Source organism: Ornithodoros turicata, chromosome 1, assembly GCF_037126465.1.
Source record: "Ornithodoros turicata isolate Travis chromosome 1, ASM3712646v1, whole genome shotgun sequence".
NCBI lineage: Eukaryota > Metazoa > Arthropoda > Arachnida > Ixodida > Argasidae > Ornithodoros > Ornithodoros turicata.
The window spans coordinates 62,228,813-62,245,275 of NC_088201.1; the positions used below are offsets into that span (position 1 = coordinate 62,228,813).

A 16,463-nucleotide genomic window follows, 5' to 3' on the forward strand; every position below is an offset into this window, starting at 1 on the left:
AGCACCACTTTGTACAGAGTAGTTCCAAGTGACAATTGCTTCATGAACCACTTGTAAATGTCATATGAGACTTGCTTGCAACGTTAGCTGTACTTTGTAGGTTATGTAAGTATGGCTCATCGACCACGGTCAACATCAAATGGGACTTAGTGCTGGTGCTGGCAGGGCTTCGGGCTCTTGCAATAGAGCACCTCACCCTCTCTTTTGGCCTTTGCCCATGTGTCGCTCATTGTATTTAGTACTGTGCAAATAAATGTGCTAATGCCTCTCTTATGCATCCTTGTACTGTTCCCTTGTCGACATTATACCCAAGAGGAGTTAGTGCTGGCGGGTCTTCGGGCTCTTGCAATAGAGCACCTCACCCTCTCTTTTGGCCTTTGCCCATGTGTCGCTCATTGTATTTAGTACTGTGCAAATAAATGTGCTAATGCCTCTCTTATGCATCCTTGTACTGTTCCCTTGTCGACATTATACCCAAGAGGAGTTAGTGCTGGCGGGTCTTCGGGCTCTTGCAATAGAGTACCTCACCCTCTCTTTTGGCCTTTGCCCATGTGTCGCTCATTGTATTTAGTACTGTGCAAATAAATGTGCTAATGCCTCTCTTATGCATCCTTGTACTGTTCCCTTGTCGACATTATACCCAAGAGGAGTTAGTGCTGGCGGGTCTTCGGGCTCTTGCAATAGAGTACCTCACCCTCTCTTTTGGCCTTTGCCCAAGTGCCGCTCCCTGTATTTAGTACTGTGCAAATAGATATGCTAATGTCTCACTCTTGTCCTGTATCAGTCGTGTAAATAAATATGTACGCTAATGTTCTCTTTTTTATATTTATTGCATGTATGTAAATATATTTGTAATGATTGCATGAAAATGGGTGTGAGAGCTGTAGGGGAAACCTACAAATTGCAATTGTGTGACTGTTGAAGCGATGTGTATGCACAAATTCTTTTCCCATCGTTTCAGAAATCAATGACCGGTTCGTGCCTTTGTTGGAAGCCTCCACGGATCTTGACGGGCACAAATGTGCAACGTCAGTGTCTTACAAAGTAAAGCTCCCTGATGGAGGCAGTACATTCCACTCATGACCGAAGGCAGTCAGGGCTTAGAGTCATGCTGCATAGTCTCACCCATTTCATAATGATGAAAGGCCTATGATGAAAGGCATTACGTACACTACATGCGGCGAGAATGTTTGTCTGAGGCAAAAAAAAACAAAAAAACTTGCAGCATGAAAGCAGCAATTCCAGCTTTGAGTGTAAATGCCATTTTCACTTTTGAAAGCTACTAAATATGGCATATGGATTTTGTTCGATAAAAGATGTGCAACATGCAAGGCTTATTGCCCTCGAGGTTTTACTGCTTCATCCATAAAAAGTGCAATTATTGCAGAGTTATAGTACTTGCTGCTGCAGTCAACTAAAGGAAAATAGCACCACAGGATTCAACTGTTATAGATTAATGTGATACTTTATTGTTCAGAACGATATGCATGTAGAAAGAGAAAACAAACCCAAAAATGTCCAATTATGTCATCTTCAGTGCCATTACCTTTCTGCACAGTGCCATAAGTATAACAACTCCTTTTCCAAGTTCCGTTGTGAATGCCTTTTACAGTCATGTGTTGTACTCCCACCAGTAGTTGCACCTAGAAATGAGATTTGTCTGTTTAATTGTAATACAGTCAAGGCACATATGGCACGAATGGGATACAAAGTTCTTTTTTAACAAAACAGAGACACAAACTGCATATAATCACACATGCAAAAAAGGAAGATGGCTGGGTAATACAGCACTAAAATTCTTGGCACAAGCAATGGTAGACACTGATGAGGGAAGACAATTCCCACTTAATGTAGCATGAATAACAAATGAGTTTTTAGACATTTAAACAGACGATTCACTGAATAGTCACGTGTCAACCACGCTGCTCGACATTTTCCCTTGTAAATTCCGTCGACGCTTAAAACCTGACGGGTATCATTTCTCAAGTTATCTAACCACCGCTCGACATTTTCCCTTGTATTCCGTCGACGCTTAAAACCTGACGGGTATCATTTCTCAAGTTATCTAACCACCGCTCGACATTTTCCCTTGTAAATTCCGTCGACGCTTAAAACCTGACGGGTATCATTTCTCAAGTTATCTAACCACCGCTCGACATTTTCCCTTGTAAATTCCGTCGACGCTTAAAACCTGACGGGTATCATTTCTCAAGTTATCTAACCACCGCTCGACATTTTCCCTTGTAAATTCCGTCGACGCTTAAAACCTGACGGGTATCATTTCTCAAGTTATCTAACCACCGCTCGACATTTTCCCTTGTAAATTCCGTCGACGCTTAAAACCTGACGGGTATCATTTCTCAAGTTATCTAACCACCGCTCGACATTTTCCATTGTAAATTCCGTCGACGCTTAAAACCTGACGGGTATCATTTCTGTTCAATCACGTCCCGATCTTCTTATAACCTGACGGTATCATTTCTCAAGTTATCGTAACCACCGCTCGACATTTTCCCTTGTACATTCCGTCGACGCTTAAAACCTGACGGGTATCATTTCTGTTCAATCACGTCCCGATCTTCTTAGAACCTGACGGTATCATTTCTCAAGTTATCGTAACCACCGCTCGACATTTTCCCTTGTAAATTCCGTCGACGCTTAAAACCTGACAGGTATCATTTCTCAAGTTATCGTAACCACCGCTCGACATTTTCCATTGTAAATTCTGTCGACGCTTAAAACCTGACGGGTATCATTTCTGTTCAATCACGTCCCGATCTTCTTATAACCTGACGGTATCATTTCTCAAGTTATCGTAACCACCGCTCGACATTTTCCCTTGTAAATTCTGTCGACGCTTAAAACCTGACGGGTATCATTTCTGTTCAATCACGTCCCGATCTTCTTATAACCTGACGGTATCATTTCTCAAGTTATCGTAACCACCGCTCGATATTTTCCCTTGTAAATTCTGTCTACGCTTAAAACCTGACGGGTATCATTTCTGTTCAATCACGTCCCGATCTTCTTATAACCTGACGGTATCATTTCTCAAGTTATCGTAACCACCGCTCGACATTTTCCCTTGTACATTCCGTCGACGCTTAAAACCTGACGGGTATCATTTCTGTTCAATCACGTCCCGATCTTCTTATAACCTGACGGTATCATTTCTCAAGTTATCGTAACCACCACTCGACATTTTACTTTGTAAATTCCGTCGACGCTTAAAACTTGACGGGTATAATTTCTGTTCAATCGCTTCCCGAACTTCCGCTTAACTTGAACACGAAAAGTCAAAAGATTGCCTACCTGCACGCGACAAGATCCGAGAAATAAAGACCACACCACACAACACGCCGGAACACCGACGCACCGACGCCATGGACCAGTCGAGTGAGAATTGTAAACTTGCGCCAACCAGGGAACTACATCCGCACCTAACGCGTAGGAGCACGTATGTGCACCCAAATGATACCCGTCAGGTTTTAGCGCCTTCCTGATTCTTCTGCAGTCTGCAGGCGGCGAAAACCAACACAATGATGATGATGTTGATAACCATGATGACGATGATGCCCATGAGGTGCCAGCACTTTCTTAAAAGGTTAAAAGTCATGGGGCTGTAACAGCAACTTTATTAATGCACCTCACTTTACATTTATATAGTACTGACAAAACTTGTTCGCGCTTTGTGCTATAATTATAACCCTCGTTTCCTTGTTTTGTTCTTTTTTTCGCAAATTGTAATGCACTTTTCATGTTGTACTGTAGCACAGTAACGTCAATAGCATGGTGTTTACGGTGCTAACACAAGACGTGCTATTTATCACGTATGAGTGAAACGTGTAGCCCAGCGATGATGCAAGAAATGCACGTTGTGCAGAGTAGCGCGATACGTTACGTCATCGCCATCGTCAGTTTCGTTGTTGTGTGGGGGCTCGCTCGACCTCTTGTTGGAGCACACGTATAGGTCCATCTCATCACGTCTAAAGCTACAAAACAACTACTTCTGTTCATTGTACTTCTCTCCATCGGCATCGTATACCAAACTGACTGCTTGAACAGCGACCATGAGTGAAATCACAGACTGGTTTCGTGGTTTACCAGTGTTCACCCGGTATTGGTTCGGACTCTCAATTTTATTTCCTATATTGGGACGATTTCGATTGTTAAACCCACAGTTCCTCGTTCTCACTTACGACTTGTTCGTAAAAAAGTTCCAGGTAAGACTATCTCGATGGTTGCGGTGGACTTACCCATAGTCAGTGACAGACGCTTCTGAATGTGCGCATGTATGCCGAACTGGCTAGCACGATAACGATTTCAGTAGCACTGTTGTGACGAAATAATATCCATATTTATACGTGGAAGTCGCAAGTAATAAACTCACGAAGTAACGTGCGTCTTTCACTGGTCTTCTTGCAGATATGGAGGCCTGTAACAGCGGTTTTCTTCTACCCAATGGGTTTCCACTACCTTGTAAATCTGTACTTTCTCTATACGTATTCTATGCGGTTAGAAACAGGTAAGAGGAGCCCGCTTTATTGGCCCTGGCATCACAGTAATCTCCGTTGCTATTTCAGGTCTATTCGACGGTCGTCCAGCTGATTACTTTTTTATGCTGCTGTTCAACTGGATTTGCATAGTTGTATCCTTCTTCTCTGTCGAGTTCATGCGGGAAAGTACGCATTTATAAAACTCGCAGGAAATCGTATCTCTATTCCAAGGCTCAAGGTCCTATTTCCTAACATTGAGGCTTTTCCTGCTGTGAGGCATTTGGTGACGAAGTGGGAAAACAATTTGGTAACCCCTTCCAAATCGTTAAGCATATAATGCATGGTATCACATTCCTGAGGCAAATTTTTTTCCGGGTTACGATGCAGTCATTTAATGTTCCATTGCTACTTCAGACAGATTTTGCTTATAGCCAAAGTGAGGAAATTATACTTACTAGTGCGGTGCATTTGTAGGGGTTACTATCTTTGGGTATGCTACATGTGTTGTGATGAAGCCATGAAAGCGTATTACAAGGTTTTTTGCCTGCAGAGTGCTGTATATACGTGCATCATTATGGTAGGTTTTCTTCACCCAAAACTGTAGCATCATAGAGAGGGCTCGTTAATTGATCAATGGTGGCAAAAAAATGCTGACCCAACACGTAGAACAGCTGCTATTTCTTTTTGTGGATCATCTGTATCACTCTTTCAAGGATGAACAGGTCGTCCCTTGAAGTAAAGGACTTAATATTTTGTGCTATTAAGAGCTGAAAAGAAATTCTACCTTTGTGTAAAGCCTTTCATGATAATTTTCTGAAAAGCTATGTGCAACCCCTTGTCATCCCTCTTTTGTGCATTGGTCGAATGTTTTCTTTGGAGGACTCATTCACGGAAATGTAAAACAGCCGCAAGGCTGATATACCACACTGCTGCAGTCAGGAAGCTTTTCTTTGAACAGTTGCAAGTAGATTGCCACGAAAGCTCTCCATCACAAGAAGTGTATAGGGTGCTTGCTGGGCATTGTTTGCACACTGCTTCAATCCAGTTTGTGCAACATACATCTTCTCTTTGTGACATTATTTCTTTGAAATGAAGCATGAAACAACACAAGTACACAACTGTGTACTTATCAGTCTGTGCAGTTCACATATTTTCCCATTGATTGAGGTGGGAAAATATGGGAGGATACTGAGAACAGAGGCATTGTGCACACTGATGCAACCATAACTATACATTTCCATCCATCCTCCTCCTCTCTTATATTCAATATTTATACCTCGTTGATTGGATTTTGGTGCCCTGCTCCTTCTCAAGAAGACATGCCCATGCTCACTCATGCCAATCATTGTGATGTGCAAGTATATGCAACACATCGCAATGCTTGGATTGGCGTTACATTTGTGGGTTCATTTCAGGGACTGAAACCGAAACGAATATCTGTTCAGTTATGGTGCAGTGTCAAAAGTCTGAAAGCAGTTACAATTATGGGATTCGCCGTTTCAATATTTGCGGTTACCGGTAACCAAACAGCTGAACCTTTTCTTCTTTCTTTTCTTTTTTCTTTTCGGTTTTCTCTAGGATGTATTTTTAGGCTGCGTGGATGTCGCAAAATGAGCTACACAGTGCAAATGGGTAAATATGAACACGTTGCAGTCCGAAAGGGTGGTGCAGTGCCATCTGCCACGTCGGAGATAGAGTGAACTCTTTCTTGGACACCTTTTGCCATTTGCAACATTCCTCATAAAATAATTTGTTGCTGTCTCTATTATCTCGTGCACATTCATTTTGCTCGTGCTGTAACAAGCTACAAGGCAAGAAAAACTGTGTGTGTTCAGCGGTTAAGCAAAAAGACATGGAAACAATGTGCAATGCTTGGTATCTGAAATGATCACAATAATACAGTTCATAACTCATAAGGGACGTACGCAATACATGTCATATGATGCGTATGTCATCCGATTATGGGTCCAAGCGCATAAGATGGTATGTTGTCTACGGTCTCCACAACCTCTGAATGAAAAACACATGTCGAATAGATCTACTTTAACAGAAGTACATACTACATCACTAATCAGAGTTGTAAATCTATACAAATATAGCATTCAAAGTTGTATGCATTCACGCTTGAACCTATTCGTATGAACCAGTAACTGAAATCACATTTTTCTGTTCAGGTTACGTTTTTTTTGTTAATTGCCGATGGCGAATTGTGGTTACGTTACCTTACAGTTCTTGAAAAAAATTTGGGTTCCAAGCGGTTTTCGGTTATGTTCCGGTTTCAGTCCCTGGTTCATCTAGCACTATAATGTGAACCACATCGTCTGAACACCACCCACACACAACAATGGTCTCATATGCTGAGATTTTTGTCAACAGCTTACATCAACTAACACATCCAATATTGTTAGAAAGCCGCCAATTAAGACAGTTTTAGCTAATTTACTGTTAATGTAGCAAATTTCACAGAGGGTGATTTATGTAACATTCCGAGCAGTAGCATTTTGTTCCCTTGTAAAATTGTTAAAGACTGTTATGACTGTCAGTACTTAGGATAATAAAACACCAAACCTGAAGCAGAGTAGAAAGGGTCTGGGCATATTCTGAGGAGGTAGTGTGGAGAATTTGGCACCACTTAGGCCTGTAATCCCCAGAGGTAATTTGGCAGGATGTCCCAGCCGTGAACAGTGATAAAAAATGGGTGAAGCAGGCTTAGAGGTTTCAAGGCGTCAGGCTTGCTCGCGAGAACTGCACTGTTTTGTGGTAATGTTATATGTGATATGGTGATCTGTTGAATTTCATACAACTGTGCTAATGTCCAGGTATTTGACTACATGAATGGTCTATGCTATATGCAGTATACAAACCACTGAGTTGAGACCTGCAGATAAATAATTTTCAAATCTAACTTATGGACTACCACATATTATCTTAACTCATTCCCACAGATAGTGGCACTTTTGTCTGATCTGATGGTAAGTAACAGACACTCTGCCTAGCCATACCCTTGGCACGAGATCTTAAAATGGGCTTCTTTGTTTCGACACTCTGGTGGCAGAAGCTTGTGTTGCCACTAATACTGAGCACTGAACACTGGCATGACATACTACTATCTACCTTCGTATTTTGGACATAGCCAATGCAAGAAAACCTGAAAGACTATTTAAGGCATATCTAACGTTTTTACTGTTCGATGGATATTACAGTGGCATTCTGAATGGGTTGTCGCATGTAATATGCAGTGACAATGTTCTCAGGCATAGCATTTCATTCAAGTAGTATGTCCACATTTGGGTGTGCACTGCAGCACACTTACTAAATAATCATTTTGTTTGCTTTTTTTAGCTTTTGATGGACCCTCTGGTTCTAAGCGTGCTTTATGTCTGGTGCCAGTTTAACAAAGATGTCGTGGTATCTTTCTGGTTTGGAACCCAGTTCAAAGTAAGTACTGTTGCACGACAGTTACAGTGAAGCCAGATTACATTGTTCACATCTGTCAGGTTGTTGTAAAGAGGTTTTGATGGGATGGGACAGACAAAAATGGTTAAAAGGTAATATTCCTCCAATATTACACTCGGCTCATGCACTGGGATGTTGAAAATTTGCATTCAATGTCGGAAGGCTAGCGAATGCCAGTGGCAGGACCCAAACCACCAACCCTCTGACTGGCAGTCAGGGAGGCTTCATTTCTGCATCCTTAGCACGTCAGACTGGGAATCGGAAGAGCTTGGGCTGAAGCGCTGTCGTGAGCAACGAACGGCCTTTTCATGAACCTGTTCTTTGGACGCTACTCAAAAATTTAAACTTGAAGATGTCGTTGTGGTGCTTCTCACACACAAAAGAATATGTGAGCATCCGATGAGCTAAAAAAAAATACAGCTTTTCATCTAATCATTCACTGGATTTTGAAAATTGAGCACTGAGGGCTTGGCACCCATCGCAAGGTGGCGACATCAATCTTGCTTACTTTTCAATAATAACGTAGGACGCTCAGAAATAAAGTTTGGTTCTATGCGTTAGATGGACGTCGTGAAGGATCCAATGAATTGCATAAAAGGAAGACCCTCAATTTTACAATATTTACTCCAATACAACTAAGGTGGTGGAGCAACTTTGCACACAGTGGCAAGTCATTTTATGCCTGAAGCTTTTTTATAGCTTGAAACACAATGAACATATTGGAAAATTTTGGATACATTCAGTTGCTTTCAAGTATACTACACGAATATGTGTGTGTTAACGCAAAAGGCAGGGATAGTCATGAAGTAATTAAAAGAAATTGAGTGAAAATGAAAAATCAGTAGTAGGGAAGGCAGTAAACTGCTTAAGCAAGTATTAATACAGATGTCGACATTCCAGTGGAGTCTCCCTCTACATCCAAGAATTCATTCTAAATTTGACATATTTTTCTTATCGATGAACTGCACTTGGGCACGCTCGAAGTATTGTATAAGTAGTAATTTTCGCGAGGACCTATTTTTCGCGAAATTCACGAACGCCCTTTTTTTCGCAAATTTAAAGACCCGCGAAATATTCGAAGCAATGACAGAAAAATACGAGAAAGAAATAAGGTCCTGGACGCTGATACATCTTATGTACACAGTTTATTACGTCCTTATACTGCACTTTCAGTTCTGCACCTGATTTCAGGACTGTAGTTGTTGTAGTTGCCATGTTTACGCTTCTGGTTGTGCCGATCAGCGACTTCGCGAGAGACATGTTCATTGGCAGCAGAAAAAGTTTCGCCTACCATATGGAGGACGGTACTGTCAGGCAGTCCATGCACGTGGTGGCTGGTTGAAAGGAGGAGGACGTGGCGACGTTGGCTTCAAACGCCGGAGCAAGAACATGGCGGTAATGAGTTGAAAAATACGAAGCTGTCACGATGTGTCCATGCGGATACAAGAATGACGGGAGACACGGAAATTCGGCAATGACCCCTCATTGTAGCACTCTGAGTCAGAGGGGCTTAAAAGGGATGAAATGGGTTATTGTCCAGGGTTGTTGTCCTTTTGTTAGTTCAAGGTGGAAAGTCCCAAAGACGCCTCGTGCGGGGGCGACGCACTGCGGTACCACGAATTTAAGGTTCCGCGAATAATTGCCTGATCCTGGCTCCTCGCAAATTTGCGAATTTAACCACTTATACAGTATGTTAGAATGTGTCCCTTGGCCAGGCGACAAAACAAAGGAACGAGACAGCGACAACGCATCCAACCGGCCCCATACACATTGTGTCTGTTAGAATGCGTGTTGTGCAAATATTAATATCATGTGGAGCTGCTCATGTGAGAACTGTTTGCATGTACCAGCCACTTTTCCAAAGATATTTTGGAACGTTCCATACTTTTCACATGAAACAGTTTTCCATGTCCCCTAGTGGCTGAATTCAATTTTGATGTAGTGCCCCCCCCCCCCCAGCTATTTTCAATTGCTATCAAGCAAGAGCCCAGCTTGTTCAAGGCAATAACATGAAGAACTTTATACAGGCTATCTATCTGCCCTGGGTGCTGTTTGCGTTCAACATGATCATAAGCGGCGGAGGCCTGTACGAGCTGATTGGCATCCTGGTTGGTCATCTGTACTTCTTCCTCATGTTCAAGTACCCACAAGAGTTTGGAGGCCGAAACTTGCTCCAAGTCCCACGCATCCTGTGAGTAACTGACTCACTATCTGCAGTGTGCTGTGATGCTAGACCAGCAGCTAGTACATGAAAGATGTTTCATGCACTAGTGTTTAATGATGTTGTTTACTGGTACAACCTACTGTGTTGTAGCCACGTGCATACATTTGGAGAATATTTGTCATGTTTTACTGCAGTGTAACTTTTATTTGTGGATGTGCCTGCTTGTAGTTTGACCAGTATATAATTTGTTGAATAATGGTGAGTGTTGAGATGTTTTTAAGACTTGTGCAGTCCGTGATACAAGCACTTGAAAATAACCCGGGTTTTGCTCACAGAATTGTGAATAATTTTGATGAAGTTTTGCATACATGGCTTGAAACTAGTGTCAGTTCAGTAGTTTACATTACCTATATAATTTTCTGCGAATATAAAAAAAAACTGTTACCAAGAAAAAACAGACACCCTTCGTGCTACATAATAAAGTTTAGCACACTTAGGATGCTTGGTGTTACTTGCATGTTTTTGGGTGCGCGCAAGCAAATGAACCTAATCTAAGCTCAGCTGCTTGAAAAGTAACACAATAATTTTAATGTTAAGATAGAGACCACCCATTTTAAGTGGGGTAATTTTATATTAAACCGAACAACGTGTGAAAGTCGTATTTTTTAATTAGCCCAGAAAAAATAATGTTAAAGGGCAGCTCAAACGACACAAATCGCGCCACGTGCGACGCTCGTGCGTGGAGTAGTTTCCGCGTGGGAGAGGAGGAAAGTTTGAGGCTGCTTGAGCGCGCTTTCTTTTGGACCGACTTTGACGGGGTCTAGCACCGCTGATGTTTTGCCTAGGAACTGGAGGTTTTTTGTGATTATGGGCTGCACCATAGACACTGTCGACAGCCACCCACAGAACTCTCAGGGCCACAGATTTTCTGTAAAAAAATGTCAAATGTCAGTGCCATTCGATAAGACGTTGAAAGAACGTTCGTGCTGTATAGAGTTCATTTTTTTCAGCCCAGTGGTTTCTGTGTTATTAGCTTGAGTATTGCACATGGTAGGCGAAAATTGCCAATGTTGCATCTCAATTTTCTCAAAAATGCCATCTGCGATTTCCTTGATTATTCCTTGATTTTTGAAAAGGTGGGGTCATGTCTCTACTTTACAAGTGAGACAATCTTTTATTTTTACCTGATAGACGCGCAGCGATTTTTTATTTTTTTTTGTCAGGCAGGGTCCACGAGACTGCAGCCTTGCGCGCCCCATCCACGAGCACGCGACCCTCAACCTCTTCTTTGCTACAGGTCTCCCGCTGACAGAGAAATCAATGACCACACTGCGTGAGCTTCTTGTAGTGTCCCCAGAGCATCACTTTACGTTTACCCAATTATCTCCCAGTTTCGTCAGGCTCATTCAAACCGTGGGAGAGTACATGAGTTGCCTGTGCGCCCTTGACGAGAAGCCCCACTCCCACGAACATACCGACAAAGCAGTGAGAAGAAACGAAGAGCTTCGTAAAGATCTTTATCCACTGGTTAAATTGTAGCTTTTGTTTCAGGTTGCAGCCAGCCCCCAGGCAGTGTGAAAGTCCCATCCTTGTCATTGGTAAAAGAGCGTTGTGGAAGTTTCGAATAACGTAAAATGTGCACATTGCGAGACCCCTGCAGATGATGGCTGCCACCATTGGATTAGCATCATCCGATAGCTTTACATGACCTTTCACAGGATATAAAGTGACTGGGTTCAAGCACATTTTTTATCCACCTAGTATCGCAAAACCACGAGTGGTACACGAAAATTTTGCATGTTCGATCTTAATTATTTCTAAGATGCCACAATATTTTTCACGATTTATTCCACAGGGGCAGAATTATGCCTGTAGTTTGCGCTGCTGGTAAGGTACCTTTTCTGTTTTTGATTGAGACACAGGGCTACCTTTCCGTGGAGCGATTTTTCCACACAAAGGCGCTCCTCGTATGTTTACGAGCACGTTTTGCTTCGTAGTCTTTGCTTTGTAATTTATTGCCCAGATGTTGCATTGTGTACTTATTTTGCACTTATGGTACGTATGTCTATTTTTTCCTTTGGAGACGCAGGGCAATACTTGCGTGGCCGCCTTGAACTTGCTATTACGCACTTTCATAGGAGTCGCACGCACGACGTGTGCGTACACACGTGCGCATATTCACTATTCTCCCGTACATGTGCTTGCGGCAATGCACATACGCACGCTATGAGGCTGTCGTGCGAGTTAATATTAGGTAGGCAGAACTATGGCCACAGGGGACAGAAAGTTACAACACCTGAGACTACAAATTTGTGGTCACGTGGTTGCAGCCGTCTCTTAGCTTGGGCGCAATAAGTGATAGTCCCGAAGCTGTGCATGCTATCTTTAATTAGTTTTATGCCCTGTAGCGTTATTTCAGAACCACGACGAGTACTACAAAGCCCATAAGACCGCTGTGGTGACAGTATGTTGCTACTCTCAAGTATAACACGTTCGCCCTCCACGAGCTGTGCCAGTGCCACCGTGGGAATCAAAATTTCCGACAGAACAACCCACAACTAAAATCCATCGTTTCCGGTAGCCGTAGGTACCTTAAACCCTCGGCGTGGTCTTCAGTAGTCCTTTTGGCATCCATGCGCTTGAACCCAGTCAGTTTATATTATGTGAAAGGTCATGTGTAAAGCTATCAGATGATGCTAATCCAGTGGTGGCATCCATCACCTGCAGGGGTGTCGCAATGGGCACATTTTACGTTTTTCGAAACTTCCACAACGTTCTTTTACCAATGTAAAGGATGTGACTTTCACACTGCCTGGGGGATTGGCGGCAACGTGAAACAAAAGCGACGATGTTACCAGTGGATAAAGATCTTTACGAAGCGCTTCGTTTCTTCTCACTGCTTTGTCGGCATGTTCGTCGGACTGGGGCTTCTCGTCAAGGGCACAGGCAACTCATGTACTCTCCCACGGTTTGAACGAGCCTGACGGAACTGGGAGACCATTGGGTAAACGTAAAGTGATGCTCTGGGGACACTGTGGGTTCGAGTCCTACAGCTGACTAACCTTTTCAGTGACTTTCATCTTTCATCGTTAACTACAATAAGCTCACGCAGTGTGGTCATTGATTTCTCCGTCAGCGGGAGACCTGTAGCAAAGAAGAGGTTGAAGGTTGCGTGCTCGTGGATGGGGCGCGCAAGGCCGCAGCCTCGTGGACCCTGCCTGACAAAAAAAATCGCTGCGCGTCTCTCAGGTAAAAATAAAAGATTGTCTTACTTGGCGTCTAAAGTAGGGACATGACGCCACCTTTTCAAAAATAATCAAGGAAATCGAAGATGGCATTTTTGAGAAAATTGAGATGCAACATTGGCAGTTTTCGCCTACCATGTGCGATTCTCAAGCTAATAACACCGAAACCACTGGGCTGAGAAAAATGAACTCTATACAGCACGAAAGTTCTTTCAACGTCCTATCGAATGGCACTAAGCTCGATGTCCTCAGAAGTTCTATCATGAAGCAAATTGGTAACAAAGTTTGGCCTTTTTGAACGTTTACGCCAAGTTTGTAATTTTTTAACAGAAAATCTGCGGCCCTCAGAGTTCTGTGGGTGGCTGTCGACAGTGTCTATGGTACAGCCTATAATCACAAAAAACCTCTAGTTCCTAGGCATAAAATCAGCGGTGCTAGATCCCGTCAAAGTCGGTCCAGAAGAAAGCACGCTCAAGCAGCCTCAGACTTTCCTCCTCTCCCACGCGGAAACTACTCCACGCACGAGCGTGGCGCGATTTGCGTCGTTTGAGCTGTCCTGTAACATATATTTTTTCTGGGCGAATTAAAAAATACGACTTTCACCCGTTGTTCGATTTAAAATGAAACTACCCAGTGGTCACGCATTACCATCACAATAAGAAAACATCACATGACACATAGGGTCAGACTTTTTCAGGCTAAATGTCTTCCCCGGATTCGGGGGGGTAGGATCTCCTGAAGCGAAACTTCGTCACTGTACACTGACAGAGGCACCGCCGTCATCAAGTCCGCAAGTCGGCTTCACCTAATGCATGCGTGCTATAGGTGAAGGTCGCTTTACAGCGCGACTCGCGGACGGACAGCACGTGCTGGGCCTTTTGAATCAAGCCGTTGGCGAAAAAACAAAGACGCAAAAGCGTTACGACAGACCTCTTCTATTCAGAGGAATGGAAAATGAACAATCATTGCCTTTATTTTTGCCTCAATATTTCAGTTGGTGGATTTCTTTTGACACAAATTTCGGATGATACCAATATTTTGCGTCACCCCAAGAGAGAAATTCGCTTTTTTTTTTTGGACTTTCTTATACATCAACTCTATGGGACCCGCAGCCGTTCCGCGAACGAGTCCGAATATTCGAGTATGTCCGAAAAATTGGTCGGCGACTGTAGTTGAACACTGACTGTATTTACTATGCACCTACCGACCATGTTTTCAGACTGTGTGATGGAGAATTAACACGTGATACGTATATCAAGCAAGCAAGCAAGCAAGCATAGCATAGCATAACATGTCTCCACACCTGCTGCCTACAGGTACACCTATTTCCCCAACCGATCTGGTGGAGTGAGTGGATTCGGGCAGGCCCCGACACCACGTCGGGCCAACGCAGCAGCACCAGGAGCTGACAACGCCCCAGGAGGAAACTGGCACAATTGGGGAGCAGGACGGGTTTTGGGTCAGTGAAAAGAGCATGGCACAGCACAGAAAAGCAGGTTGGGGTATAGTGCAAGAAGCGCGGATAATTGTGTTTTCACAAAGTGTGCAGTCATCGTCAGCCACCCTGAGAGGGATTTTACTAATCTGTGCGCGTTTCTGGGGCTTTGTACACAGCAGAATCAAGTGTGTTGAACCGGCACAGCTGCCTGAGGTTGTAAACTGACGGTAGCGTTCTTTTTTTCATCTGTTTTAGACTCTTGCAGGTATGGTTGATTGAGCAGTTTTCATTTTATATCACTGCACAGTGTTTGAGCTAAATTAAATGCTGACATTACTTCATTTCGGTCCTACTTCAATGTAATGACGACCCCTGCTGCTTGAGTTTACGTGCTTTGTGAAATTATATTTTAAGAGCAATCACCAACCCCATATTCAACTGTGTCAAACCATTTGTGTCCTGCATGTGTGCATCTGACTTTGGAATGCTTAAAATAGGAGGTATGTAATTCCGCTTAAACTTTGTTTACTACTGTCACATGTGAGTTCTTGATTTGTGTTTGTTAAGCAATGGAATTATACTTGCACACTCAGCTTCAAATGTCTTTTTTTTTTTCTCTCTCTTCTATGCATACTTGAAGCGGTGGTACTTGCTTCTTTTTGATGGAGTAGCTGACACAGTGAAAGATATTGTGCATTGTATCCCACCAAAGAAATGGGTGTTCAAATAAATGGGACAGCATACTGTTGTGAGTATTGCTGTTGGTCCAACATGTGAACATTGGCTACTCAGAATACTGTGGCATTGTTTTTGTTGTAACAGAACTCCTGTAACACAGAAATAAACACTGATGCCTCTTGGCAGTACTTTATCATATTAACAAACTGGCGTAGTTAGTGACTAAGTCACAGGTTCTTAAGTGTTGTTGGGGGGGGGGGGGGGGTAGTATTTACTGACCTGGATGCATCCATCACTTGCTCCATTGCCACACAAAATGTTTGTTGGCTTTCAAGAGGAAATGCAACTGGCCCGGTCTGAGAAGGGAGCTCAAAGTATTGTTTGAAGTTGGGATATTTTCCCACACTTAACACTTTTGAGCTGCTGAATAAACTGAATCTTTAGACAAAAGTAAGTAATTAATTGATTCGTAGGGGTCTTCGTGTGCAAACTGGAAAAGGAAAAGTTTCCAAAGTTGCACCACGCTCTAAGGAAAAAAAAAAAGATGAAAAGAAGGGGTAGAAGTGCTGCCATTTTACTCAACTCTGCCCCCTTACGAGGCGAGCATTTTATCACGTGTAGGGTTGAAGTGCAAAACGTCGTAAGCACAGAAACATCTAAAATTAACATGTTCTGATTATTCGCGTTGCCAGAGGTCTTTTTTTTTTTCTTACTACAGGCCTCAAACACGTAGTCACCTCTTGAACACAACTGAATGGAAGCAGGAATGGAATTAATATTCAATAATTTGCAGCTGGGCCAGATAATACACAATGAAGTGTTGGCTGGTTCCATTCCTTTAATATTACACTTTTGCCACCAGTACTACTTCCTATCGTTATCATAATAGCAGAATCACTTGAACGCTGTGACATCGTACTGGATCTGTTACTTGTCTGTTCTGTACCACAATTGCATGTCAATGGGTCAGTATCACTACCTCGTTG

General features: G+C 42.9%; 1 protein-coding gene across 1 annotated transcript; it reads left to right on the forward strand.

Moving 5' to 3' along the window:
- Positions 1-3,779: 3,779 nt before the first annotated feature.
- LOC135378299 (derlin-1-like) lies at positions 3,780-15,662 on the forward strand. Its single transcript, XM_064611291.1, has 7 exons — positions 3,780-4,223; positions 4,426-4,525; positions 4,584-4,648; positions 7,442-7,468; positions 7,839-7,934; positions 9,980-10,143; positions 14,678-15,662. Exons 1-7 carry the CDS (start codon positions 4,071-4,073, stop codon positions 14,826-14,828), a joined length of 756 nt encoding a protein of 251 aa, XP_064467361.1. The 5' UTR covers positions 3,780-4,070; the 3' UTR covers positions 14,829-15,662.
- The last annotated feature ends 801 nt before the right edge of the window (positions 15,663-16,463 follow it).